General features: G+C 45.8%; 1 protein-coding gene across 2 annotated transcripts; it reads left to right on the forward strand.

The window, feature by feature from the left end:
* Nucleotides 1-101: 101 nt before the first annotated feature.
* On the forward strand, nt 102-24,906 carry LOC121441855 (zinc transporter ZIP6-like). Of its 2 annotated transcripts, XM_041643174.1 has the most exons (10): nt 102-639; nt 2,367-3,224; nt 4,557-4,740; nt 5,805-5,974; nt 7,414-7,632; nt 14,213-14,318; nt 18,571-18,948; nt 20,239-20,319; nt 22,032-22,222; nt 23,734-24,906. In XM_041643174.1, exons 2-10 carry the CDS (start codon nt 2,376-2,378, stop codon nt 23,884-23,886), a joined length of 2,331 nt encoding a protein of 776 aa, XP_041499108.1. In that variant the 5' UTR covers nt 102-639; nt 2,367-2,375; the 3' UTR covers nt 23,887-24,906. The 2 variants fall into 2 exon arrangements, with proteins under 2 accessions (XP_041499108.1, XP_041499110.1); XM_041643176.1 differs by lacking the exon at nt 20,239-20,319.
* The last annotated feature ends 1,192 nt before the right edge of the window (nt 24,907-26,098 follow it).

Here is a 26,098-nt window from a genome sequence, read left to right on the forward strand (position 1 = left end):
GAAAGCAGCGGCTTCTCCAGCGGACGCCAGCCGGTCCGCATTTCCGAGGGGCCGGGGCGGGGCTAAGACGGCCCGGCCCCGCAGGCCACGCCTCCCGGCCACGCCCCCGCCTGCTGGCGTGGTTCTACCCCGTAGCCTCTGCTCGCCTCGCGCATCTTTCCGACCACTTCTTCTTGCGCGAGCCAGGCCCGAGCGCTGGACGCGGGGCCCTCTCGGAGGAGCTCGTGGTCGGGGGCGGTTCCATCCAACTCAGCTGTCCACAGCGGACCCGGCTGGGCCGCGGTCCTGGCTGTGGAGAGGAAGGGCTCGAGGAAAGGACCCGCGCCCACCCCTCCATCGCGACGAGCCCGTGGCGTCTGAGAACACGCGGAAAAGCGGATCGGTCTTTGCAGACCGGCTCCGGAGTTGCACTGCGCGTGCGCCACGGTGCTAGCAGCGGGCGGCGGCGGTAATTACCGATTGTCCTGCTTGGAGGAGGCGCGGCAACCTGGGGCCGAGGGGTGGACGGGCTCATGATTCCGCCGCTGCTCAGTGCCCTGTAAAGGCTTCTCGGAGACCGGAGCCGAGCCGGTTTCCAGCCCCCTTGGACCGCCCTCGGGGAACCTGCGCACGGGACCCGGCGGCGGGACACCGGGAGAGGTGAGTTCCTCACGACTGCAGCGGGACGGCAGAAAGGAGCCCCGCAGGCCCGGGTCCGCAGAGAAGGGCTGCTGGGACCAAGAGGGGCAACGGAGAGTGGATGCTGCGAGGGCCCCACCTCGAACCCCATTCGCCCTGGATAGCTGCCCCTCCCAACTTGGGGTCCCCATGTGGGCTTGGGGACCCAAAACTAGGGACTTTCTGTGTTAACTTTTCCCTTGCATTCAAAGAAGCTACTAACGTGTTTCCTTACAGGAACCCTCCCAAGCAAGCTTTGTGCGCTTTTCCTTTTTCTCCACTGTCCCTTTTTTCAAAGCCTCTTGTGGCTTGTTTCTTTCTTTCTTTCTCTCTCTCTCTCTCTCTCTCTCTCTCTCTCTCTCTCTCTCTCTCAGACTTGGCCTAAAAGGAGATCCGGGGACCGGGCTGCGGGCCCTCAGCATCTTCCTCTGGCTCAAGGCCAGGTCTGCCCCACCCATCTAGTGATGCGCCTCTCCCCTTGGGAATGATTTCTTCTCGGGTCGTCTTTGCCTATCACGGGAATTCTCAAAATGCGAGGCCCTGACGATTGTTTGCTGGAGTCTGGTTCTATCTGCTTGTATGCGCCTCCATTTACCTGGGTGTCTGGTATGATAATCAGCACTTGGGCAACAGGGGAGTTTAACAAGCACTTCCACTGTGTGTTCTTTCTTGCACATAGATATTACCGGCTTTTCAGATGAGGTCATGAGAACCTGCCAAGGAACAGGCAGAAAAATGGTAGTCTGTTGCCCTCTATAGCTCAAAATCCCTCAGAGTCATTTGCTAGAGACATAGGTTTAACATCCATCCAAAGATCTGACTCTACTGTACTGCTTCTGCTTAACTGAACTCTGCTTTTCAAGCTCCACTTCCACTTGGAAAGGGATGGGGACTCCTCCTTCAGGCAGAGGCCTTGAATCCCAACATTATGTGATAAAACATTCTCTAGCTAATGTGTAGCAACCGAAGAACAATGTAGTGTGTTTTCACTAAGCTTAAGTCACTTTCAACCGAAGAACAATGTAGTGTGTTTTCACTAAGCTTAAGTCACTTTTTCAAAGAACTATTATTATGCAGTCGTTCAGAAGACTTGGGAAATCTCAATGCACTGATGTGAAATCAGGTCTGATTCATTGCTGAGTCGGGGTGCGGAGATCGCTTTGTGTGTGTGTGTGTGTGTGTGCTCCAATCTGAAGATGGATAGAAAATAACTCGATTGACACAACTTGGTAAAATCATGTAGGATGGAAATAAAGAGCATGAATGTGTGTCCAAAGAAAATGAAACCATTTTTAAAAATTCCCAAGTGTCAGTTGAGGCTGTTAGCTCTAGTTTTTCCAACTTTTTGCCTTTTCTATTTATGGTGGTAGAAGCCCTTAGGTTTGGTTTTGAGCTGTAGTCCTCAGCTTAGTGAGAAGTGGAGACATGTCTGTGAGCACGTGGATCTTTTCCTCCTGCTGCTGCTTTTGCAGAACTAATTATTGTCTCTTTTCATATGACTGTCCTGCCTTTGCTCCAGGTGTGTGGGCCTGCAGGGGGAGACTCAGGCTCCTGGTTCTCTGTGTCTCCACACGACCTCGTCCTTTCCTGGTCAGAACAAACAGTGCCGTGTGAACGTTGACGGTGTAATTTGGCATCAGTTTTTAGCATGAAGTTTCTTAAATTGTTTTAGAAGTGTGGTAAAGAATTTTTCCCCTTATCTTTTCTAGGAAGGTGCAATGGCCAGGAATTTATCTGTAATCATGGTTCTGACCTTCTCCCTTTGGGTCACGAATCCCCTTCATGATCTACAATCAACAGTTGCTCTCTCTCAGACCACTGAGAAAATTAATTTAAATTGGGAGTCTGGCATTAATGTGGACCTGGCGGTTACCATGCAGCGACATTATCTGCAACAGCTTTTCTACCGCTATGGAGAGAATGACTCCTTGTCAGTTGAAGGGTTCAGAAAATTGCTTCAGAATATAGGCATAGATAAGATTAAAAGAGTCCACATACATCATGAGCATGAGCACCATGCCGACCACGAGCACCACCCCGACCATGAGCACCACGCTGACCACGAGCATCACACTGACCACGAACACCACGCCGACCACGAGCATCACACTGACCACGAGCACCACGTCGACCACGAGCACCACGCTGACCATGAGCGCCATTCCCGCCGCAGTCACGCTGCTGGTGGTAAAAACAATCGGAAAGCCTTTTGCCCAGATCATGACTCTGATAGTTCAGGTAAAACTAGAACCAACCAGGGGAAAGGCTCTCACCCACCAGAACGTGTGAATGGTAGAAGGAACGCCAAAGAGGGTGTGAGCACAAGCGAAGTAACCTCAGCCGTGTACAACTCTGTCTCTGAAGGAACTCACTTCCTAGAGACTGTAGAGACTCCGAAACGTGGCAAACGCCCCAAAGATGTAAACCCTTCTACCCCACCCAGCATCACAGAGAAGAGCCGAGTGGGCCGACTGGGCCGGCTAGCTAGTAGGAAAAGCAACGAGTCTGGGAGTGAGCCCAGAAAGAGCTTTATGTATTCACGGAACACAAATGACAATATTCAGGAGGTAAGATAAATGCTGTACAATATTTAATGCACCTGTTTGTCCCCTCCAGGGATGAGTGTGAAATAAAATAAAACAGTTATGAAAGGGGGAGCTTTTCTTCTCAGCTGGGCTCACAGTGTGCAGAATGTTGTGAACGTGCTTGAGGACTGGCTATCCAGGAGAATGAGTTTATTATAACTATAAAAAGATGCCAAGGTTAGTTGTGGAGAAAGTTAATATTAATATATAGACAGCGGGGGATCTGAGGAAGCAGGACTTAGACTCCGTGTTTTAGGGAAAGGCAAGGTTACAGTGCTGCAAACACAAATGCACCTGTGTGTCTCCCAACAGTGGCTTGTGGAGGGATTGAAGTTAGAGCAAGTTGACGGGGGATGTCAGGTAGTGCAGTTCCCAGGTTATGTGACTTTTCTAGAATAAACTCTTCCTGTGCTACACAATTTACTTTGGCTAAATGAGTATGGGGTGGGGGGAGCATTAGTTGTCAGTCTCTAATGACCGGAATGTAGGTGCTTCATTCAAGCCAGTACATGACCGAAGTTTGGGGTAACCATAGGAATGGGCCATAGCAGCACTGGTAATGAAGTTGTTCTGAGTAGTGTTGGTGAAGAGTTCCTTGTGAGTCTGAAATATCTTTGTAGAAGATGAGCAACAGATACTATAACCAGATAAGCTTTTTTTGGGGGGGGGGTGCTAAATTGCATAGAGGAGTTTCTCTTCAAACTAAGCTCGTCATCCAATTAAACTGTTGAATGCATCTGCCTGCTGGGACAGGTTTGCTTTATTAACCAGCATTGCCCTCTGCAAGAGTCATCTGTATAATTTAAAAATCTCTCATTGCGGAGAATCACTCTGCCAGGCACGTACACAGAACTGAGCTGAGTTTTTGCAAGGGGTGTCATAGCAGGAGGAGCAACATGTCTTGGGCGTGTTTGGGCCAAGTCGGAGAGCGGAGAGCGTTAGTCTCCGAACCTATTTCTCAATCTGTAATGAACCCCATTTCGAAATTAAAGCTCGTTTCCTTAATAGCTGTATACAATGAGTTAACAGGCTTGTGAATCTCCACTCATCCCCAAGCTCTTCCACAGGAGGTTTGCTCCCTTGGTGACTTGTGATGTGGTCAGGGGAGAATGACACACATAATTGTGACATAGTATCTTCTTCAGGCTACTGGAGGCAAATTCCAAAGTGCTGAAAGCAAAGCGGATTTTAACTTGCATTAATTTTATCAACAAAGTAGCTTTAGTAGAGCTTCAGGGTGATGAGTCAGACTACATTTTGGAGTCTCCTAGTGGGAATTTCTTTCTATGACTTTTTTACTGTCTTGTCCTTCAGTGTTTCAATGCAACAAAGCTGCTGACATCCCATGGCATGAACATCCATGTTATGTTGAATGCAACAGAGTTTAACTATCTCTGCCCGGCCATCATCAACCAAATTGATGCTCGGTCCTGTCTGATTCATACAGCAAGTGAGAAGAAGGCGGAAATCCCTCAAAAGACCTATTCTTTACAAATAGGTAAATCTACTTTTGTGACATAAGAACAGTTTTTAGTAGATCTACTTACTTGTACTCCTCTTTATATTCAAGACTATTTTTCACTGTAGCTCTAGATACAAAATCTTAGTTGTTCTGTGCCCTGAATGTTCTGAATATAAATTTTAAAAGTACATTTGGCTCCTTTAAAAAGACACGGCGGTGGGGATGGCTCAGTGGTTACGAGCACTGACTTCTCTTGCAGAGGACCTGGTTCAGTTCCTAGTACCCACCTGGTGGCTCACACCCATCTGTAACTCCAGTTCCAGGGAATCCAGTGCCCTCTTCAGACTTGTGAAGGCTCCTGCAAGCGTGTGGTACACAGACATACGTAAAGCATACACACATACAGACATATGTAAAGCCCAAACAAATTCACAAAATAAAAGTGTGTTTTTAAACAAATAAAGCCTCGTATGCTAACAGCTGTAATCTCAGTATTGAAGAAGCTGAGAAAGGGGGATCATGCATTCAAAGCCACCATGGTCTACATAGAGACTACAAAGTAAGGAAGGGAAGGGAACGGGGAGGAACAGTATTATACTGAGGAAGAAACGAATGTTTTGTTTGCTGAGGAAATTAGTGAGTTCCCACTTTGCCTCCCTCTCCTGTTTCATAGCTTAGCTGTTCTAGCAATGAAAGTCCCACTTGGTTCCCAAGTAAGGCAGAGTTCATCCTTGTAACTTTTTCTTTTCCTTTAATCCCCATTTAAAGGTTTTTCCACTAATGCCAAGCATGGTAGGACACACTTGTAATCCCAGCACTCTGGAGGCAGAGGCAGGTGGAGCTCTATGAATTCCAGGCCAGCCAAGGCCACATAGTAAGATCCTGTATCAAAAAAAAAAAAAAAAATTTCCACTAGGTTTACCTTCCCTATCTTGAAGTATCTTTATTTGTGTGTAAGGTTCTCTGTCAGGGCCTGCAGCAAGATTACAGTGGGGATGCCTGAATGCAGCTGCTTTGTGCTCACCTGCTGTTTAATGCCCTGGTAGGAAACCTCAGTTTACAAATCACATGACTTCCTTCTGTTCTGATTGGTTTGCCAGCCTGGCTTGGTGGCTTCATAGCCATTTCCATCATCAGTTTCCTGTCTCTGCTGGGGGTCATCTTGGTGCCACTCATGAACCGGGTGTTTTTCAAGTTCCTGCTGAGCTTCCTCGTGGCGCTGGCGGTCGGGACTCTGAGTGGAGACGCTCTGTTACATCTTCTCCCACATGTAAGTTCTGTGGTGTGTCCGTCCCCTGCCGCGTTTTAGCCTCACACATTAAAAGTACAAGCGCTGGGTTTGCACTCGGACTCGCTGTGTTGGTATTTTCAGAAGTTAGAATTTTTGTTTTGAAAAGTTGGTCTTAAAGTGTATTTGGTAACTTATGCAAGATTTTAGTACATGGTGGTGAGACTTTTGTTTGGCTGGTTTTTGTTTCTGTCTGATAGAGACTGCCAAATCAGGCTAAGCTTTTTGAACTCACTAATTAAAGGAGAGAAATCCTGCTCGGATCTGAAGCACTGGGACTCCTGCCACAGGGGGAGCCGCTTGCTTCCTGTTGTTGCCACAGATTAAAGTGTGTGCCCATTCTCACGGCCACAAAACTGAGAGGTCTTCCTCAGGGTTGGATTTGTGTGTTTGAAGATTGATACTCCTTGACCTGAATGAATTTTGGGGGCCGTGGGGGGTGGAGGTGGTCCAGACAGGGTTTATCTCTGTGTATTCCTGAATGTACTGGAACTCGATCACTAGACAAGGCTGACCTTGATCTCAGAGATCCAAGTACAGGGATTAAAGACATGTACCACTACCACCTGGCATGAATTTTTCAACATACAGGCCTGATAAAGTGACTTTACCTTTAATTAAGTATTTGGGATAATTCACAAGCAGGAAATACGTGGAGGTCACTTTTTTCATTTATAGGCTGAGAATGTGCCTTAGTGGTAGAGCACCTGCCTGAAATAAAGCAAGCCCTGGCTTCAATCACAGCCCTGAAAAAAGAAAAATTGACAGAGATTTTCAGTTTGGTAGAAAGGGAAAGTTACTCCTTCAAAGAACACTGGCAATCTCATATTGGATTCAAAATGAAAGTTGTTCCGAGTGGCTGTCTCTCTGACTACCAAGTGGCAGGTGTTTAGGCATACCAACTCTGGAAGTGCATAGCAGAGACCCCGTGGCTCTGATTAGGATGCTGCACACCCAATTGGTTTCCTATCATAAGTAGCATCAGCTAGTTACTGCTCTACTCTGCCACAGGCGGCAGATGCAGTGCCCAGGTTCTCAGATATGTGCGGGGCTCACCCCTCCATCCTGACTAGGCTTCTCACAGGGCTGATCTGATGAACCTGTGTGAACCTATAAGTGGTACCTGTAAGTAATAGATACTGCATGATATGAAGTCTTTGTTAATTGGGCCATGGTAACACATCAGACATTGAGAAAATTCTAAGTTATGATGGTCACTTTGGAATGTCTCTGCCTTTATTGCACACAGACCCACTCTGTTAAGTGCGTAGCAGGTAGCGTCCACGAAGCTCCGAGTAGCTAGCGCTCTTCATCCTCTTTATTTTTTAGTGTCTCCTCAACTCAAAAGTGTTCCATTAATTGCTTAATGATTTCATATTTGGCGGTTCTTCTGACATATGAACTGTGTTATTTCACTTCAGTCTCATGCGAGTCACCACCACAGCCATAGCCACGAAGAGCCAGCGATGGAGAGGAAAAGAGGCCCGCTGTTCAGTCACCTGTCGGCTGAGAACATGGAAGAAAGCACCTATTTTGATTCCACGTGGAAAGGTCTGACCGCTCTAGGAGGCTTGTATTTCATGTTTCTTGTGGAGCACGTCCTCACACTGATCAAGCAGTTTAAAGATAAGAAAAAGAAGGTAAGGCTGCAGGTACTGAAGGCTCGCTGTACATCAGGCACGCGCTTAGAGTGGCATCCTGGCTGTCGGTAGCCTAGCCTGCCCAGAATCTGTGGTCTTTGTGTGAGAGGCTTTCAGTACCCTTAAGGATGGGATGCTTTTGTTCGCACAGGTGTTCGGATAGAAGCTCTGTGTCTTGATAACCTGGAGGGAGCAGCTGGCCTGCCCGCCTTCTGAGCACATGTGTTAGAATAGAGCCCAGAGGTTAACATCAGTGTCTTCCTCGCTCTCTCTCCACCTTATTATTTGAGACAGGTCTCTGCCAAGCCTGGAGCTTGCCTACTAGGCTAGGAAGCTGGGAGCCTCGTGTCTCTGTCTCCTCAGCGTTAGGATAACAGGCACACACCATCACATGCAGTTTTGGGGTTCTGATTATCTAAACTCAGGTCCTTGTGGTTGCGTAGCAATCAGTTTACCGACTGAGCCATCTCCTAGCCCAACCCTGAGTTTCTGTTCTTCTTTATTCCTTGTATCTCTTGGGGAATAAGAAGGAAAAGGCTAAAGGTGTGTATGTATGTGACCGAACCCAAAGCAGAGGCCTGGTGTTATGGATATATTGTCAGTATGTGGGACGCTATGATTAAATGGTCTTTGGTTTTAAATTAATTGCACTCTAGCTGTGGTTCTGTTGTGTTTCAAAGGATACATGACTTACAAGTGTAGCCTTTGCAAACTGGATCATAAATTATCCCAAAGTCAAGTAGAGGTTGTTTCCGATAATGATACTTTCAGTCATAAGGTGTTCTGCCCCTAATCTGATGTGATCAGGCAGCCCAGTCAGAAGGCTGGCAGGGGAGCTCTCACAGTGATGAGTACAGCAAGCCTGGCGCTGATGTGATCCCAGCAGACCAGACGAGAGCTCGTCAACTGAGTCAGAACTTCTTTAGGTCACGTGAGTCTCATGTCTTTTTTTTTTTTTTTTTTTTTTTTTATACCTGTGCCGTAGCTCATCTACAATATCCAACTTCGTTTTCTCTAAGATTGAGCAAGAGGTTATATACTTAAAGAGCTATTCTGAACATACACGTTAGATTTTGAAAGTATTGTATTTTAAACCGTGGACACTTTACATTAATTAGACTCTTTGTGAGAACTTACCTTTGAATCTTTTTAAAATGCATTCAGCTTCTGTTTTCACAGAAGTTCCTATTCTCACTGTCATTTCAGAGTTTGAGCAACATGTAATTAAGTTGTGCAATTATACAACCAGCAGAGCTGGCATGAAAAAGTCTGAAAATTAAGTGTAGCTGGCCCTGACTGCGCATCAGGCCCACTGTGGGAAACTCGCGCTCTGTGAACAGAAGTGCTGCCGCCTCCATCCTGTTTACCCTTAGGGATCTTACACTCGAAACCTTCCTATGCTGAGCTGGGAAGGGCAGGGCAACATACATCTGTGATCCACATGCTCAGGTGTTGGAGGGTGGAGTGTCTTGAGTTTAATGCCAACCTGAACTACATAATTGAATTTCATGACATTCTGGACTATATAGTGAGACTCTTGCTTTATTTTTTTAAAAATATTTATTTATTTATTATGTACACAATATTCCGTCAGTGTGTATGCCTGCAAGCCAGAAGAGGGCACCAGATCCCATTACAGATGATTGTGAGCCACCATGTGGTTGCTGGGAATTGAACTCAGGACCTTTGGAAGAGCAGGCAATGCTCTTAACTGCTGAGCCATCTCTCCAGCCCCGACTCTTGCTTTAAAAAGAGATTTTCAGCTGGTGATGCACTCCTTTAATCCCAGCACTCAGGAGTCAGAGGCAGGCAGGTCTCTGTGAGTTCAAGACCACCCTGGTCTATGGAGCTAGTTCCAGGACAGCTAGGGCCCTTACACAGAGAAACCCTGTTTCAGGGGGGGAAAAGAGTAATAAAAATAGCAGATTTTTAAAAAATCATATATTACAAATATGAACCCTCTGTTTAATGGACTGACGTTTGCAGGAAGAAGTAAACAGAAATAGCTTCTTCTGAGCTGGGCATGATGTCACATGCTCATAATCACAGCACCTACAAGGTGGGGGCAGAAGGATTAAAATCTCAGGGTCATCCTCATTTTCATATCAAGTTTGAGGCCAGCCTGGGCTATGTGACACCCTGTCTCAAAAGACAGAACAAATGAAAGAATAGTTTCGTCATTCTTTTCTTTTTTATTGAATTTTAAAAAAGATTTTATTATTTTATATGTGTGAATACTTTGCCTGCATGTATGTATGTGTGCCATATGTGTTCTTGGTGGCTGTAGAAATCAGAAGAAGGCATCAGATTCCCTGGGACTGGAGCTACAGGTGGTTGTGAGCCACCATGTGGGTGTTGGGAGTTGAACCCAGTTCCTCTGCAAAGGTAACACATGCTTTTAACCTCCGAGCCAATTTTCCAGCTCAACCACTTCATTTTAATGACTGGAATTATGTTCCCTGTGGCTGTTTCCATTGCTGCACTTAGACTGGTTAAAAGACATGCTCTGTTTCTTTTTTTCTTTTTTTTTTTTTTTGGTATAAAGTTTATTTAATGTGTTATGGAGGGGAAGGGGAAGGAGATTGAGAGAGAGAGAGAGAGAGAGAGGAGAGAGTGCTCTGTTTCTTTATATCCTTTTGAATTATTCTTAGCTTTAAAAATATGGTCATGGGGCCAGGCAGTGGTGGTGCATGCCTTTAATCCTACCGCTTGGGAAGTGGAGGCAGGTAGATCTCTGAGATCAAGGACAGCCAGGGATACACAGAGAAACTGTCTGGAAAAGCCAATATATATGTTTATATATATGAGATCGTGGCGTTAGAGAGCACATTAAGAGTGTAGGCTGTCTTAGGGAAAGCCCAAGTGTGTTGTCCAGCGTCCATGTAGGGCAGCTTCCAGCACCTGTAGCTCCAGCTCCAGCGAATCCAATGCCATCTTTTGGCCTCCACAGGACCTGCATTCATGTGCATATAACCCCCCACGCACATAATTAGAAATAGTAAAAGTAAAAATACTTGTTTACTTTTCACTTACGGGATACTTAGAATTTGTCTTATGGGGTTTTGGTTAATTTTTATTATTTTATTTATTTATTGAGACAGGATTTCTCTGTGTAGCCCTTGGCTGTCTACTCCCTCCGTAAACCAATCTGACCTTGAACTCAGAGGAGTTCTGCCTGCCTCTGCTCCCCAGAGGCTGGCTTTAAAGGTGTGTGACACCATCTTTGGCTGTGAATTTCTTTTTCAAAACACCCTGATTTGTTTATATCTTTATTTTAATTAGTTTCAATTTTTAAAATTGCATTTATGTGGGGGAGGGCATGTGCATGCCATGACACACATGTGGAGGCAAGAGGATGACTTACACCCATGTAGGTCCCGGGGTAGAGTGCAGGTCATCAAGCTTGGGAGCAGGTGCCTCTTATCCACTTTGCTAGCCCATCAGCCCTAGTTTCCAATTTGTACCCAAATGTTTTCTAACTGCCCTTTATCCTGGCACTCTATAACAAGATTCTAAAGGATAGGCTACTATGGAAAATACATCCGGCCGGGCGATGGTGGCGCACGCCTTTAATCCCAGCACTCGGGAGGCAGAGGCAAGCGGATCTCTGTGAGTTCGAGACCAGCCTGGTCTACAGAGCTAGTTCCAGGACAGGCTCCAAAGCCACAGAGAAACCCTGTCTCGAAAAAAAAAAAAAGAAAAAAAAAAAGAAAGAAAGAAAATACATCCGTTTCCTTCCCAACTGGAGCAGGTCACTAGTGAGCTAGATATGAGCCATGTGCTGTGCCGGTATCTTTAAGTGCAACAGCAATGTGATGTTCATATTGCTGAGGATCTCTGCCACAGGGAGGTTGAGTTATCTATCTCTGTGTTAAGACATCCAGTAAAATACAAACGTGAAGATCTGGGATGCCTGTGTCCTGTGCGCTTCTCTCTGCCCACCTTGAGTCTGGCGTGTAGTTGGTGATGACGAATGCTAGTGGAACGGAGGAAACAACAGAAGGTACTCCAGATAGTCCTCACCAAGTTTTGCAAACATTACCTGTCCTTATTCCATCATAGAAAATGTTGGGTAGGGGGCTGGAGAGATGGCTCAGTGGTTAAGAGCATTGCCTGCTCTTCCAAAGGTCCTGAGTTCAATTCCCAGCAACCACATGGTGGCTCACAACCATCCATAATGGGGTCTGGTGGTGCCCTCTTCTGGCCTGCAGGCATACACACAGACAGAACACTGTATACATAATAAATAAATAAATAGCCGGGCGATGGTGGCGCATGCCTTTAATCCCAGCACTTGGGAGGCAGAGGCAGGCGGATCTCTGTGAGTTCGAGACCAGCCTGGTCTACAGAGCTAGTTCCAGGACAAGCTCCAAAACCACAGAGAAACCCTGTCTCGAAAAACCAAAAATAAATAAATAAATAAATAAATAAATAAATAAATAAATAAAATATTAAAAAAAAAAAGAAAATGTTGGGTATTCAGGTCTTAGTATTACTTAATTTATTTTCCCCCCTCATAAGGATAAATAAAATAAAAATACTTGACTGTGTGCTGAGTGTCGGAAGCAAGAGTGTGTTTTCCCTGAGGAGTCAAAGCTGTGTCCTGGAGTCAGATGTAGTCAATCACCTGGCATCATGTCTGTGGGAAATCTGCATTTCATCGAGACTTGCTGCTCATGCTCACTCTGTATAGTTAGACCTTTACCACAGTTCGACCTCGCATGTCCTTGCGGCTGGTGAAAGCTCTGAGAAGCACAGCATCGTAGCACCCACCTCCCCATCCAGACCCAGCTTTATTCAATATGTCCGCAGTCTTTCTCTTTCCCCAGCTGTTTTTGCTGTCCTTCTTGTCCAGGCCTAAGTTGTCTCCTCTTCCCACCCAGCCTGCCCACAGTTTCCGTTTCTCCCACCTGCTGTATTTACACAGAACAGGCTGTGCTCTACACCTCTGCTCAGAATCCTCCACGGACTTCCCATTGCCCTGTAGACAGAGGCCACTCCCAGCATGCTCTGTGCTACCTGGCCTCCTGCAGTTACTGAAGCGTGCACTCTAAACCAGCCACCTTCCAGAGAGAGCCCTCTCGTATTATCATGAATGTCATTTAGTTCCAGAAAAGAGCCAGATCGTTGCTGTTTGGGGGCCCTCCCTCTATTTCAAAAACTACCTAGAACACTGCCTCACCGTCCTTCACTCCAAAGTCCTGCTCGCCCTTACATTTTGGTTGAACTGCTGCATTTTTGAAGAGCCCATCCTGAAACTTTTCAGGTCTTGTTGTTATGCATTCTGATAGTACCCTGTGGTTTTCAAATGTATCAGTGTTTATCAAATGATTGTAAGCAAAGAATTGCATATTCATCATCTGCCTTAAAGCTCCTGTCCTTTGGGGAGCAGCTGCAGGATAGTAGTGACTAGGTCTGTCTTGCTCATTTAAATGTAATGCAAATAATAAATATTATTCATTTGATAATTTCTGTAATTAAGAATACTGTCTTCAACATAAATAAATAGCTAACGCACAGGCTTGATTGTTCAGTGAGAACTCTGCAAAATAAACGTTGCTCAGACCCACACAGGGAGCCTAGCTCAGTAGTAGCCAGCTCCTGTGGCCCACACCCAATCTGAGTGCCAGCCTTAGCTCATATGGAAACCTGTCAGAGAGAGAGAGAGAACTCTGATGAACTAGCTCAGAGGTAGTACTTGTCTAGCTCTAGCATGCATGAGGACCTGGGTTCCACCCCCATTACCACACAAAATGTACAAGAAAGGATCGAGGTTTTTGAAAAAGCCCACTGGTAATTTCAAGGCTAAACCATAAATACTTGAGAAAACACCCGGTCTAGGGACGTGGCCCAGTGGTTAGAGCACTTGTTGCTCTTGTAGATGACGGGAGTTTGGGTCTCAGACCCCACCTCTAGCTCCAGTGCCCTTACCTGACTTCTCTCCACACATGCACACAGACATATAAATGAAAACTAAATTTTTAATGTTAAAGGTGTTTTATTAAGGAAAAGTACTTCAATCTGCATAACAAAATATGAAAAATGTAGGTTTCAATGCCCAGAGGTTACCACGCCAGAAGGAAGTGGTTGTGACTATCCCTAAATGCATAACACAGGTCAAGTTTGTTGGTTTAACATATGGATGAATCACCAGGATCTGGTTAGCATTAACGTCCACATTGTGCGTCATCTTGAGTCCTCCTGTGCCCCAGGAGGGTGCGTTTCTAACACTGACTGTGTGAGCCCACACTACAGTGGCTGGTGCAGGCCACACAGGAAGATTAACGGTGGTTTTTCTCTCTACTCAGACTTTTTTGCCTTTTTAAAAGTTTTTACAGCCAGAAGTTTATACTGGATGCTAAACAAGCAAATTTAAGGCCCTGTTCTTGGAAGGCTTTTGTTTCCTGGAGGTGTGCCAGTGCTGTTGCTTTCTCTGCCTTTTGCTTCCCTGGCTCTTGATTGGTGGGAGCCAGGGTCCCACCTGTGTTAGGCAAGTTCTCTAGCGCTGAGCCCTAGCTGTATTGAGAGCTGTCCACATATGCAGAGCAGATGTTTCAGAACATTGCTCTTCCTGTTTCAGAACCAAAAGAAACCTGAAAGCGATGAAGATGTGGAGATTAAGAAGCAGCTGTCGAAATACGAGTCTCAGCTCTCCACAAATGAGGAGAAGGTGGACTCCGGTGAACGTAAGTCTTCCGGCTGCGTGTGTCATTTCCTCCTCTCCCCTCTTCACTGCTGCAGCGAGTTCTCAGGGACCTCTCCACCACACACTGTACTCAAGACTGAGGTAGCCCAGGCCATGAGTGCTTTTCAGGATGAAGCAGGGTAGTCTCCTGAGGATAGCTCAGGTGACCTCAGACTAACAGAAACCCTGGTTATTTGTTCTGAGATACAGAACTGAGCTCAGGTGAGCAGTGTGTCGAAGGCCTTCCTCCACGCTTCTCCTTGAGTCCTCCGGAACTGCCACAGGCAGTCACTGCTGGGGGGGCCATGTGTGAAGGTCTGTTTTATGAATTCTTTCCCTGGGGAAATAGAAACAAATGCCGAAGACGGTGCCAATGACAAACCCAAGTTTGGGTTTACCAGAGCCTAACTTGGGGAATAAATGGGCGTATTCGACTTATGGGAACATGGGTGGCCCCAAAGTAGCCCTGCCACCCAAAAATCTCACCCAGTGTGGCTGACAGTTCCCTGTGGCTGCATAGATGGAGTCTCCCTTCAGTTAACACTCCACTCTCCATATACTCTACCCCTTCCAGAGATCCTAAGGCGATGTGCAGACATTCCATACAGCTGGCCAGAATCTCAGGCAAGAGGCCAACACCCCTCCAGTGCCTCCTGCTGTGAGGGACCATCAACCTTGGGGGTCTTAGTTCCAAGCCTCAGTTGTGTGCCCCCCACACTATGCCTCCAGGGGCTTAGTGTGAACACGGTGACACCACACGGTGCTGGCGCCCTCTCCCTTCTGAAGTAAGAACTGAACTGAAATGAGGCCGTATGAGACCGTGGTGAGGGCTGCTTAGCATCACGTTGGGTTCCAGGATATCTAAATGTGTCATGAGTCTTTGGAAAGGGAAGTACCCTTCTTACAGACAGACAAGTGAACTTCCTCTTGGTTGATGAAAGAGACGTCTAGTCTTTCCTTCTACTCATTTAAAATGAGTCACAGTTTGTTTTTTTTTTAAGGGGGCTCCATAGTTTTAGGGATTTTCACAAATGTATACTTGTATCACTAGAGTCAACTAACTTCTTTTTTTTTTTTTTTGGTTTTTCGAGACAGGGTTTCTCTGTGGCTTTGGAGCCTGTCCTGTAACTAGCTCTGTAGACCAGGCTGGTCTCGAACTAACAGAGATCTGCCTACCTCTGCCTCCCGAGTGCTGGGATTAAAGGCGTGCGCCACCATCGCCCGGCTCAACTAACTTCTTAAAGGTAGATGTGTCCTAATGTTTCCCTGTATCTCCGTAAGGCCGCCAGAACAGCCGAAATGGCAATAATCCCAGCATTTAGGTGTTTGAGACTGGAGGATTAGGAGTATGGGACCACCCTGGGCTACATAGCAGAACTCTAAGACAAATAAACAATCCAGAATACTTAACCACAGAATACTTACCACAGGATAGGAGCTCAACAGATAGCCACTGACTAAGAGGAAAGAAAACACTGATCTTGCGGGTAAGCTTTTTAGGTCACCCTGAATTTTCCAGCATGCTCTTTTTCTCAAAAGAGCAACTGCAACACGTTGGCTCTTCTCTGGAACTGGTCCGTCTTCAGTGTTCTGATTGGAATCCAGTGACATTTGTAATCATAGGATCAGAAAGAAGGTCAGGGATGCTCCCCACAAATTGGTAACAGTGTACAAGAGGAAAAGTAGCCTTACTGTTGGTTTCCTTTCCTTTGTCCAAGCGGATAATCAGTGTGGACTGAAGGCAAGAGCCACTAAGCCCAGCCAATAAATGTTTCTTGGTAATGATGATAAAGTTATTAAGGTTATTTTGTTGTTTTCCTTGAATTTTGTCACGTAATAAATAGGAAGCCAGCTGATAGATCTATACTTTCTTTTGTTTGTTGTTAATTTTGGTTTTTGCAAGACAGGCTTTCTCTGTGTAACAGCCCTGACTGTGTTGGAACTCAATCCATTCCATCTTGAACTCACAGAGACCCGCCTGCCTCTGCCTCCCAGCTGCCGGAATTAGAGGTGTGTGCCACCACCTTCCAGCAGCATATGATTTTTTTTTAAAATGAAAAGAAAAACTCATCTTTTCAAATACAAGGAAGCAGAAGATATTAAGGGATAATCAGGAGGGCAGTTGTGGAGTACTGATGTTTGAAGCCTTTTACTCAGGGGGAGGATGTAGCTGCATTGGTAGTTCCTGCCTAGCATTCATGAAGCCCTGGGTTCCATTCCCAGCGCCACGTAAAGCCAGGTGGTGGTGGCAGCTGTGGCGGTACACTCAGGAAGTGCATCTTTGAGCTCAAGGCCATCTTGGTCAACGGAGAGAGTTCCAGGACAACCAGGGCTACACAGAAAAACCCAGTCTCAAAAAATAAAAACAACAACAAAAAAGAATTTATGCAAGCCTATAATCCCAGCACTTGAGAAGTGTTGACAGGCATCAGGAGTTCAAGATCATCCTCAACTACTTAATAGTTAATTCAAGGCTATCCTGGGCCACAGGGAGCCTCTTCTCAAACAACCAAAGGAAAAAAAATAACTTCTGTGCCTGGCTGTTGGTGAAACTGGACCCTTCTCTTCCAAAGCCTTGGCCACTCCCCCATGAATCCTCTGCCCTAGATGGCTAGGAAAGGGACCTTTCCTTCCAGGAGAGCTGAGAGCTGCGCCTGCCCCATGGCTGCTGGTCTGCAGAATGACTTTGTTGGGATTGAAAACTTTAATATTACCAGCTTCAAAATCATATAGGAACTGCAAGAAGGAGTTTAAAAATGTGTTGGAGAGGATTGGCTGGAGCAATGGTTCGGTGGTTAAGTGGTTCAGCTCAGTGTCTGCTCTTCTAGAGGACCCGGGCTCAACTCCCAGCACCTACATGGCAGCTCACAACTATCTGTAACTCCAGTTCCAGGGGACCTGAAGCCCAGTACCAAAACACTAATGCACATTTAAAAAAAAAACAAAAACTGGGTGGCGCACACCTTTAATCCCAACACTCGGGAGGCAGAGGCAGCTGGATTTCTGTGAGTTCAAAGCCATGTCTCAAAGGAAAAAAAAAACGGAATGGAATGAAAATGTCCACCATACACATCCCTTTCTCTTACCCAGAGGACTGTGTTCAGTCACTGTCACGGATCACAGGCAGGCCACCCAGGCACTGCAGATAATTTTAGAAGCTGAAATTCTGTGTTTTATGTCTTGACTTTAGAGCTTGGATGAGTTAAGATGAGATCCCCTTCTCTCTCGCCTTTCAGTTTATGACAGTTGCAAATCCTGACTCACTGACACAAAGGAAGAGCAGAGCAGAGCCCATCTGAAGTGGACTAAGTTTCAAATGGGCTGTGGATAATTTGACAGAGATTTTTAATTTTTATTTTCAGTTTCTAATTTGTGATAGTATTATCCATTCTCTTTAGTCGTAATCATAACAGATGCATAATTGGACAGAAAAGTCAGAGAAAGTGAATAAATGGACAAAAAAAAGCAGTAGCTTTTTACCATTTTGAGAACAAGCATACTCTAACCAGTTGTAAATCAACATGCATTTACAGTTTTGAAATTTTACCTGTAATTAAAAATAAGCATTAAGCCAGGCAGTGGTGATGCACGCCCATTAATCCCAGTACTCAGAAGGCAGAGACAGTCAGATATCTGTGAATTTGAGGTCAGCCTGATCTACAAAGCCAGTTTCAGGACAGCCAAATCTGTTACACAGATAAACCCTCTCTGGAAAAACAAAACAAAAAAGTCATTAATATACTAATAGGAAAAATGAGATAGAAAGAGGAACCAAGAGGAAGTAGGGCCAGTGAGATGGACGGCTTAGCTGACAAGGTGCTGATGTCAAGTGTGGTCATCGAGTTCAGTCCTCAGTCTGTGACACACTTGATGAAAGACAACTCCAGACAGTTGTCTTCCAACCTCCACACACATGCCATGGCCATGTGCCAACCCCCATGCAAGCTAAAATAAAGAAATAAGTGTAATTAAAAATTAAACTTAATAATAAACCCTTTTATGAAATAGGATCTCAATCTCGCTGTGAGGGTAGCCCCCCTCAGATGCTTTCTTGCTAGAACTATGCACTGAAACCCCTTCTTAACATGTGGTATGTTTCCTTTGAAGAATTCCGTCAAGTCTGTTGGCGTTCCTCATCAACAGAGCTCTGTTGCGTTATCCTGAAGGTCTGAGGGCTACAGGGCCCTGAGATGATGATCAGCCATCAGTGGAACATCAACAAAGCCCCCAACGTTCTTTGTGTTTATCCCTAGGACCTGAAAGCTATCTACAAGCAGACTCCCAGGAGCCCTCCCCCTTTGATTCCCAGCAGCCAACAATGTTGGAAGAAGAAGAGGTTATGATAGCCCACGCACACCCACAAGAAGTCTACAATGAGTACGTGCCCAGGGGCTGCAAGAACAAGTGCCATTCACACTTCCATGATACACTGGGCCAGTCAGATGACCTCATTCACCACCATCACGACTACCATCATATTCTACACCACCACCACCACCAGAACCACCATCCCCACAGCCACAGCCAGCGCTACTCGCGAGAGGAGCTGAAGGATGCCGGCATTGCCACATTGGCCTGGATGGTGATCATGGGCGACGGGCTGCACAATTTCAGTGACGGCCTTGCAATTGGTATGCTGCTGCATTGCTGGTCCTTGCTGGTTGGCCTGGAAATAGCTCATTAAATGTTCATTCAAGTTTAAAATAGGTTAGTTTAGGTGAGGATGTTGACTTCCAAAATTATCAAAAAGTTTTTTGGTTTACTCTTTGACAATGAAGTATTTAGTAAAGTGTGCTACAAGACAGTCTAGGATCTGTACCTCACCTATGGCCTAAGTTGTCCTTACCAATGGTTGCTCTTAGCTGGGGCTCTAGCTCAGTGGTGCTGGAGCAGTTACACAGTGTGCATGAGCCCTGGTCCCAGCCCTTGCATCACAAACACAAAACAGTGTTTTATCCTTTAAACATGAAGTGTGTGGGAGGCATCTTGTGTATATGCATGTCCCCTCTGAGGTTGGGTCTTTTCCGTGATGAAGGAATTTACTTGGACAAAGGAAAGGACAAAGTTAAATCCTTGTACCGTAATTGAGAGTTCTACTGGGAATTAGGCCATGCACAGCTGGTAGGTAACCGGTCAGCAGGAAGAATTAGCTTTTTGAAGGGGAGGGGCTGTGTCTTAGGTCTCCTTATGGAAGAGAAAAAGGATGCATATGCACAAGTCTAGTGACCGCATAAACTCCTCTGAGGCCGGTGAAGAGCTTGTGCACTCTGGCTGAAGAGGGCTTTCCTCTAATCTAGTTTATATGCTCAGACCAGTGTTTTCTATGAGAGCATTCCCTTCTCCAGTTTGTAGATACCTGTTCGTTGCTGGACAATTGAACCTCTGCTTCCCCATCACATATGCTGTGCTTCCCAGGGAAATCTAGGCCCAGTGAGATGTGCTGTGAGATTCTTAGAAGATAGAGGTTGGGGCCAGTGAGATGGCACAGAGGTAAAAGCATTTGCTGCCAAACCTGCCACCTGAGTGCCATCCCCAGCATCCATGTGAGGAAAGGAGAGCTCCTTTCCCACAAGTTGTCCTCAGACCTCACAAGTGGCATAGTCGCACACAAAATAAATACATGTTTATATAATAATGCAGGGTCTCTCTCAGCTCTGGCTGACTTGGAGGTCCCAGTGTAGACCAGGCTGGCTTCAAACTCACAGAGATCCTCATGCCTCTTCCTCTGAGTCCTACAATTAAAGATATGTGCCACCACGCTCAGCTTGTAGCTGTTTTATTTTAGTAAGAATATAGAGGTTGAGCTAGGAAGATGGTGTTTATGCACAGCCAAAATTTAGCACCATTGTTTTTCCATTATTTTTATACGCTGCAAGATTTCAAAATGCCCAGCCCAGCTATTCTTGACTTTACTTACACAGGTGCCGCTTTCACTGAGGGCCTGTCCAGTGGGCTAAGCACCTCTGTTGCTGTGTTCTGTCATGAACTGCCTCATGAACTAGGTAAGAGAAGCCTGTGAACTGCCTTGGCTGTGAGGATGAGCTGTGCTTCTCTCAGTGGCTCGGCTGTAGCACATTGGAGCTGACGTCCTCCTGCTCTCAGTGCTCGGGTGCAGAGCGCTGGAGCTGACGTCCTCCTGCTCACAGTGGCTCGGCTGTCGAGCAGAGCGCTGGAGCTGACGTCCTCCTAACCTGAGCCTTCCCGCTGTCTGCTCATCTGACTGCCTTTCTTTCTCACTGGACACACATTTCTTTCCAGCTGGATTTTGGACCCTACGAGTACACCATGCCTGCGAGGGTTTGTTCAGTGGTACCTGGGCCCCTTCTTCCTTTACCAAGTCTCTTTCTGTGCTGGCACACTGGGAACATGAGTGATTGTGTATGCTTGACTCATCCCAGCACTGGGGAGGTAAAGGCAGCAGGATCAGGAGTTCGAGGTCATCCTCAGCCATATGGTTTGAGGCCAGCCTGGGCTACATGACCCTGTCTCCCACCACCAGCATCACTACCCCCAAAAGTGAACTACAGCACATAGAGGAACACTTCTTAAGCTAAGAAAGTCAGCTTTTGTGGTAGGTAACTCTCGGTAGAACACTTACCTAGAATGCGTGACAGCCTAGGTATTTAGTCCCAATACCTAAAAACAGGCTCTTGATTGATGGGTCAGTGGGTCAGAGCACTGGCTGGCAAGCATGAGGACCTGAGCTCAGACCCAGCAAGCGGTGTGTTTCTGTAACCTAGTGGAGCATGGAGACAGGAGGCTTACTGGGGCTGGGGCTCACTGACCGCCAACCTGGCTCAAGGTTCAGTGAGAGACTGCCTCCACGGAATAAAGTAGAAACTGATAGAGACAGGAAAGCTGGCCCTCTCTTCTGACCTTGAGTCCCTATGCAGGTGCTCGAGCGCCTGCATGCACGCATGCACACATACACAAACACACACACACAAACACACAGACGATGCGATGTCTTAGAGCTGAAGGAGAGGAGTTGATAAGTTGTACTTGAGTTGTACTACAATTTGAGAACTTCCTCCCTTGTGTGGATTCCAGTTCGTGTCCGGGTATGTCTCATGGACGGGCGTATGTTCACTCACAAACACTGACACTATTTTCACTTTTGTTCCTGCCGTGTCTCCAGCCATTCAGAAGGCCTCCCATACCCAGCACATGCTTACGTAAGCCTGTCTCCCCCTCATTCCCCTCTCTCAGTCCTGCCCTGTGAAGTTTCTTAGCCATTTCTATCTCCAGGCGCTCTTAGTTAGGTGTTTCCTTTATCAGTTGCCAACCGTGTGAGTTCTACACTGCCCTCCTCTCTATTGCCAGTTGTTTTCTTATTGTTGTTTGTTTTAGTGTTTTTGAGATTGGGTCTCATGTAGCCCAAGTTAGCCTTAAGCTGGGGATAACTGGACTCCTGCTGCTCCTGCCTGCACCTCCAGGGTCAGCTCCCTTGAAGACAGTACAAGAACACAGCAGTAGACTTGTTCGTCATCCCTGACATAGAAGAAGCCTTCAGAAGATGTGGGATAAAATAATTGTTTAGTTTGTAGAACTGTTGAGGTGACTACACTCACTAATTCTGTTCTAGCCCTGGGTATTTTCTTTCTTTTTATTCCCCTGGAGAAAAATCAAATTTTTTTATGTAATCTGAGAAATCTCAGATGTGTGTTAAAATGATTTTCAATAACTTTGCCCTCATTTTTGTTTTCTGGTACAGGTGACTTTGCTGTTTTGCTCAAGGCCGGCATGACCGTCAAGCAGGCTGTGCTCTATAACGCCCTGTCGGCCATGCTGGCGTATCTTGGGATGGCAACAGGGATATTCATCGGGCACTATGCGGAAAATGTGTCTATGTGGGTATTTGCGCTCACCGCTGGCTTGTTCATGTACGTCGCTCTGGTTGACATGGTGAGTTTCCAGAAGTCAGAGGGCACTGACTAAGTAAAACAGGATTGTGTTCTGTAAAAATTATTGCAGGGTCTGGAGGGATGGCTGAGCTGCTATTCTTCCCAGAGGACTGGGGTTGGGTACCCACATCCTACAGGTCAGCTCCAGGGGAACTGACCCCCTCTTCCGGCCTCTGCAGGCAGTGTACAAGCACAAACCCACATATACATAAATAAAAATAAATCTTTTTTTTTTTAATTAAAAAATTTCATTGCAAAAATGGTGTTAGATTCCAGTGGTGCAGAGGAATCTTGGATCCCCAAACACGCGAAAACTCATCCCCTTGTTTTACTTTTTTTTTTTTTTTTTGGTTTTTCGCAGCAGTGTTTTTCTGTAGCTTTGGAGCCTGTCCTGGAATTAGGTCTTGTAGACCAGGCTGGCCTCGAACTCACAGAGATCCGCCTGCCTTTGCCTCCCAAGTACTGGGATTAAAGATGTGCGCCACCACTGCCCAGCTTTGTTTTACCTTTTTAAAATAGAATTGGGGGGCTTGAGAGATGGCTCAGTGGTTAAGAGCATTGGCAGCTCTTCCAGAGGTCCTGAGTTCAATTCCCAGCAAGTATATAGTGGCTCACAACCATCTATGGTGGGATCTGCTACCCTCTTCTGGCATAAAGGTGTACATGCAGATAGTACCATAAACATAAAATAAATACATCTAAAAAAGGGGATGGGGGGTGGAGAGATGGCTCAGAGGTTAAGAGCACTGACTGCTCTTCCAAAAGTACTTAGTTCAATTCCCAGCAACCACATTGTGGCTCACAACCATCTGTAATGAGATCTGGTGCCCTCTTTTGGCATGCGAGCATACGTGGAAGGAATGTTGTATACATGATAAATAAATAAATCTTTTAAAAAAAGTAGAATTAGGCTCTGAATTGTCTATAAATTTGAAGTAAACCCAGCCCAAACCAATGTTGTCCACAGGCTGTATATAACATTTCCTTATTGGCAAAATAAAATTCTTTTGTCACCAAGTTTGCATAAGAAGAAATTTCGTTGCTAAACTTGTGTTTCAAGTAGTGCAAGAGCTCCCCTCTCTGCATTAGCCTTAAACCTTAAGTCAGTGATGACACATGCCTTTAATCCCAGCACTTGGGAGGCAGAGGCAGGTGGATTTCTGAGTTCGAGGCCAGCCTGGTCTACAGAGTGAATTCCGGGACAGCCAGGGCTACACAGAGAAACTGTCTTGGGGAAAAACAAACAAAAACATCCTAGAATTGAACCTTAGCTGTGCAGCAGTACCTGAAGCGGGGAAGTCAGCATCACTTTTCACTTAACAGTGGGGTGAATGTTTACCCGCTCAGAATTCCACAGTAGTTACTGAACTAACTAGTCAGCCACTAGGACAAGAGACTCTGTGTGCATGGAACAGTTGAGTTCTAGGGGCGACCCCTATTTCACCCAGCTCTGAGCAACACCGACCTACAGATTACTTGGGAAAGCTGAACTGTTATGTTTGCCTCTTTCAGGTGCCTGAGATGCTCCACAACGATGCTAGCGATCATGGATGCAGCCGTTGGGGGTATTTCTTCCTACAGAATGCTGGGATCCTTCTGGGTTTCGGGATTATGTTGCTCATTTCCATATTTGAACATAAAATTGTGTTTCGTATCAATTTCTAATTAGGTTCTGAACCCTCGAGTAGCTTGAAGAAGCATTGCTGTCTGTAGTTGGAGTAGATGATCGAGATGTTCACATGCTGTGATACACAGCATTTAAAACTAGTGGATTTTGTGGGTTTTTTTGTATCAAATTTTGCCATTTGTTATGCTTATAAAGTCAGTTACATTGGGTAATATAAAGGTACGTTTTAATATTTAAGTTATTCTATTTTGGAAGTGTAAATTCTATGTGCGATCCACCAGTATTACCAGTTTATTGTATGTTTTGGCATGACATGTTCTGTATATCTTAGAAAGTGTCTTTAATACTCTTTTGTACAACTTTAGCATTAGTTGCCTGCTGGAGTTAGACCCCTGCAGACCTGCCAGTGGTGCGACAGGATGGGCACAGAGCCACAGATGCCAACGCTGGACTGAATATAGCCAGGAAATAGGAAAGCAGAGAACTGAAGGGCTGGGGAGGTGTCCATTGCTTAGAAAAGTCACAACAGTGACTATACTGTAGAGGGGGGATTTTAGATGTGTAAAGGGACATATTTAGTGCAGAGTACACTCTGAACATCTGTCAGATTGTTAATGTTCCTGTAAAAAACAGTGAGCACTTTGATAGACTTAATTTGGTTGTGTATTTGTATAATAGAGAAGTCTATTCCTTAATCCAAGCAATGTGTCAGTTGACAGAAACTAGGATTTTAAATCTGTGTATGGAGACAGGCTAAATGAGTTAACAAGTGTGTGTCACCAGAAGACTTGGTTTTCACTGAGGGATGACACACTCACAGTTACGTGATTGGGTGTTTTGTCTAGGTTCCCAAACAGCAAGTATTAAAACCTTAATCCATATAAGGACGTTATAACCCATTCTGAATTTATTTTGACCTCTTGGATTCAGAAAGCACTTCGCTCTCTTCCAGTGCTTTAAAATGTCACTGTGAGCATCCGTCCTTTTATGTATGGTACTGTACATTCACTAGGGTTGTCTATAGCACTGTCTAGATGTTTCTTAAGAAAATAAAAGTGTCAGCTCAACGTCAGGCGTCATGCTTTCTTTCATCTTACCGTGTTACTCAGCGTGGAGTACTGAGTCTGTTCACACTGTCTTCAGAACTTGTTCATCTCGCTAAGTTAAAACTAAGCCCATTAAAAACTTCCAGCCGGCATAGTGGCACAGGCCATTAATCTCAGCACTTGGGAGGCAGAGGCAGGTGGATTCTGTAAACACGGGGCTAACCAGGAGTACATAGTAAGACCCTGTCTCAAAACAAAACTCCCCTTTGTTTCCTTAAAGTTAAGATGTCTGAGGGCTAGAGACTTGGATCTGTGGGTAGGAGCCCTTACTACACAGCAGGAGGAACGGAGTCCCCAGCCCTAGCACACATATGAAAAGCTAGACATGGCATTGTACTCTCGTGTACCCCCAGTGGTGGAAGGGCCGGAGAGAGCAAGGTTACTGGGTTCTGCTGGCCACCAGCCTAGCCAAAACACAAGTTCTGTAAGAGAGACTCTTGTCTCAAAGGAACAATGCAGTGTTAGAGATCCGAACACCTAGTGCTCTGGCCTCCATGTGCACATGGGTGTGCATGCTCATACATGTGTGCAGACACACCTGAAGTTAGAATGTCCAATGGTTGCAGTTTAAATGGGAAATGTCCCCCTGCACTCATGCTTGAACATATGATCCCTAGCTGGTGGTGCTTTGGGGGAGTGTGAACCTGTAGGAGGTACAACCCTGCTGGAGAAGTGAACCCCACTTCCTGTTTGCTTACTGCTTCCCCAGTGCAGATGCAGTGTGACCACCCAGCCCCCAGCTTCTGTCATGACACCCCCCCCCCCACTTCCTTCCATGTCCCCCATCCCAGTCCCCATGATAGACTCCATCCCTCTGGAGCTAAGCCAAAAATAAGTCATTCCTCCCTCCATTAAGTTGCTTTTTTTAAAAGGTTATTTATTTTGCACCTTTAATCCTAGCACTTGGGAGGCAGTGGCAGGTGGATCTCTGTGAACTCAAGGCCAGCCTGGTCTACAGAGCGAGTTCCAGGACAGTCAGGACTAAACCTGTCTTAAAAAAAGAAAGGTTGTTTATTTTATCACAGCAGCAGAAAAAAAGACATTCCTTTATGCTATAATCTAGATTAAAATATGCCAGCCAATTAGTTCATTTATATATTACTCATTTCTGAACTCTTGATTTTAAAGGATATTTTTTAAAAAA

Source organism: Microtus oregoni, unplaced genomic scaffold, assembly GCF_018167655.1.
Source record: "Microtus oregoni isolate MIOR12 unplaced genomic scaffold, Mior012 000082F_ref0000272, whole genome shotgun sequence".
NCBI lineage: Eukaryota > Metazoa > Chordata > Mammalia > Rodentia > Cricetidae > Microtus > Microtus oregoni.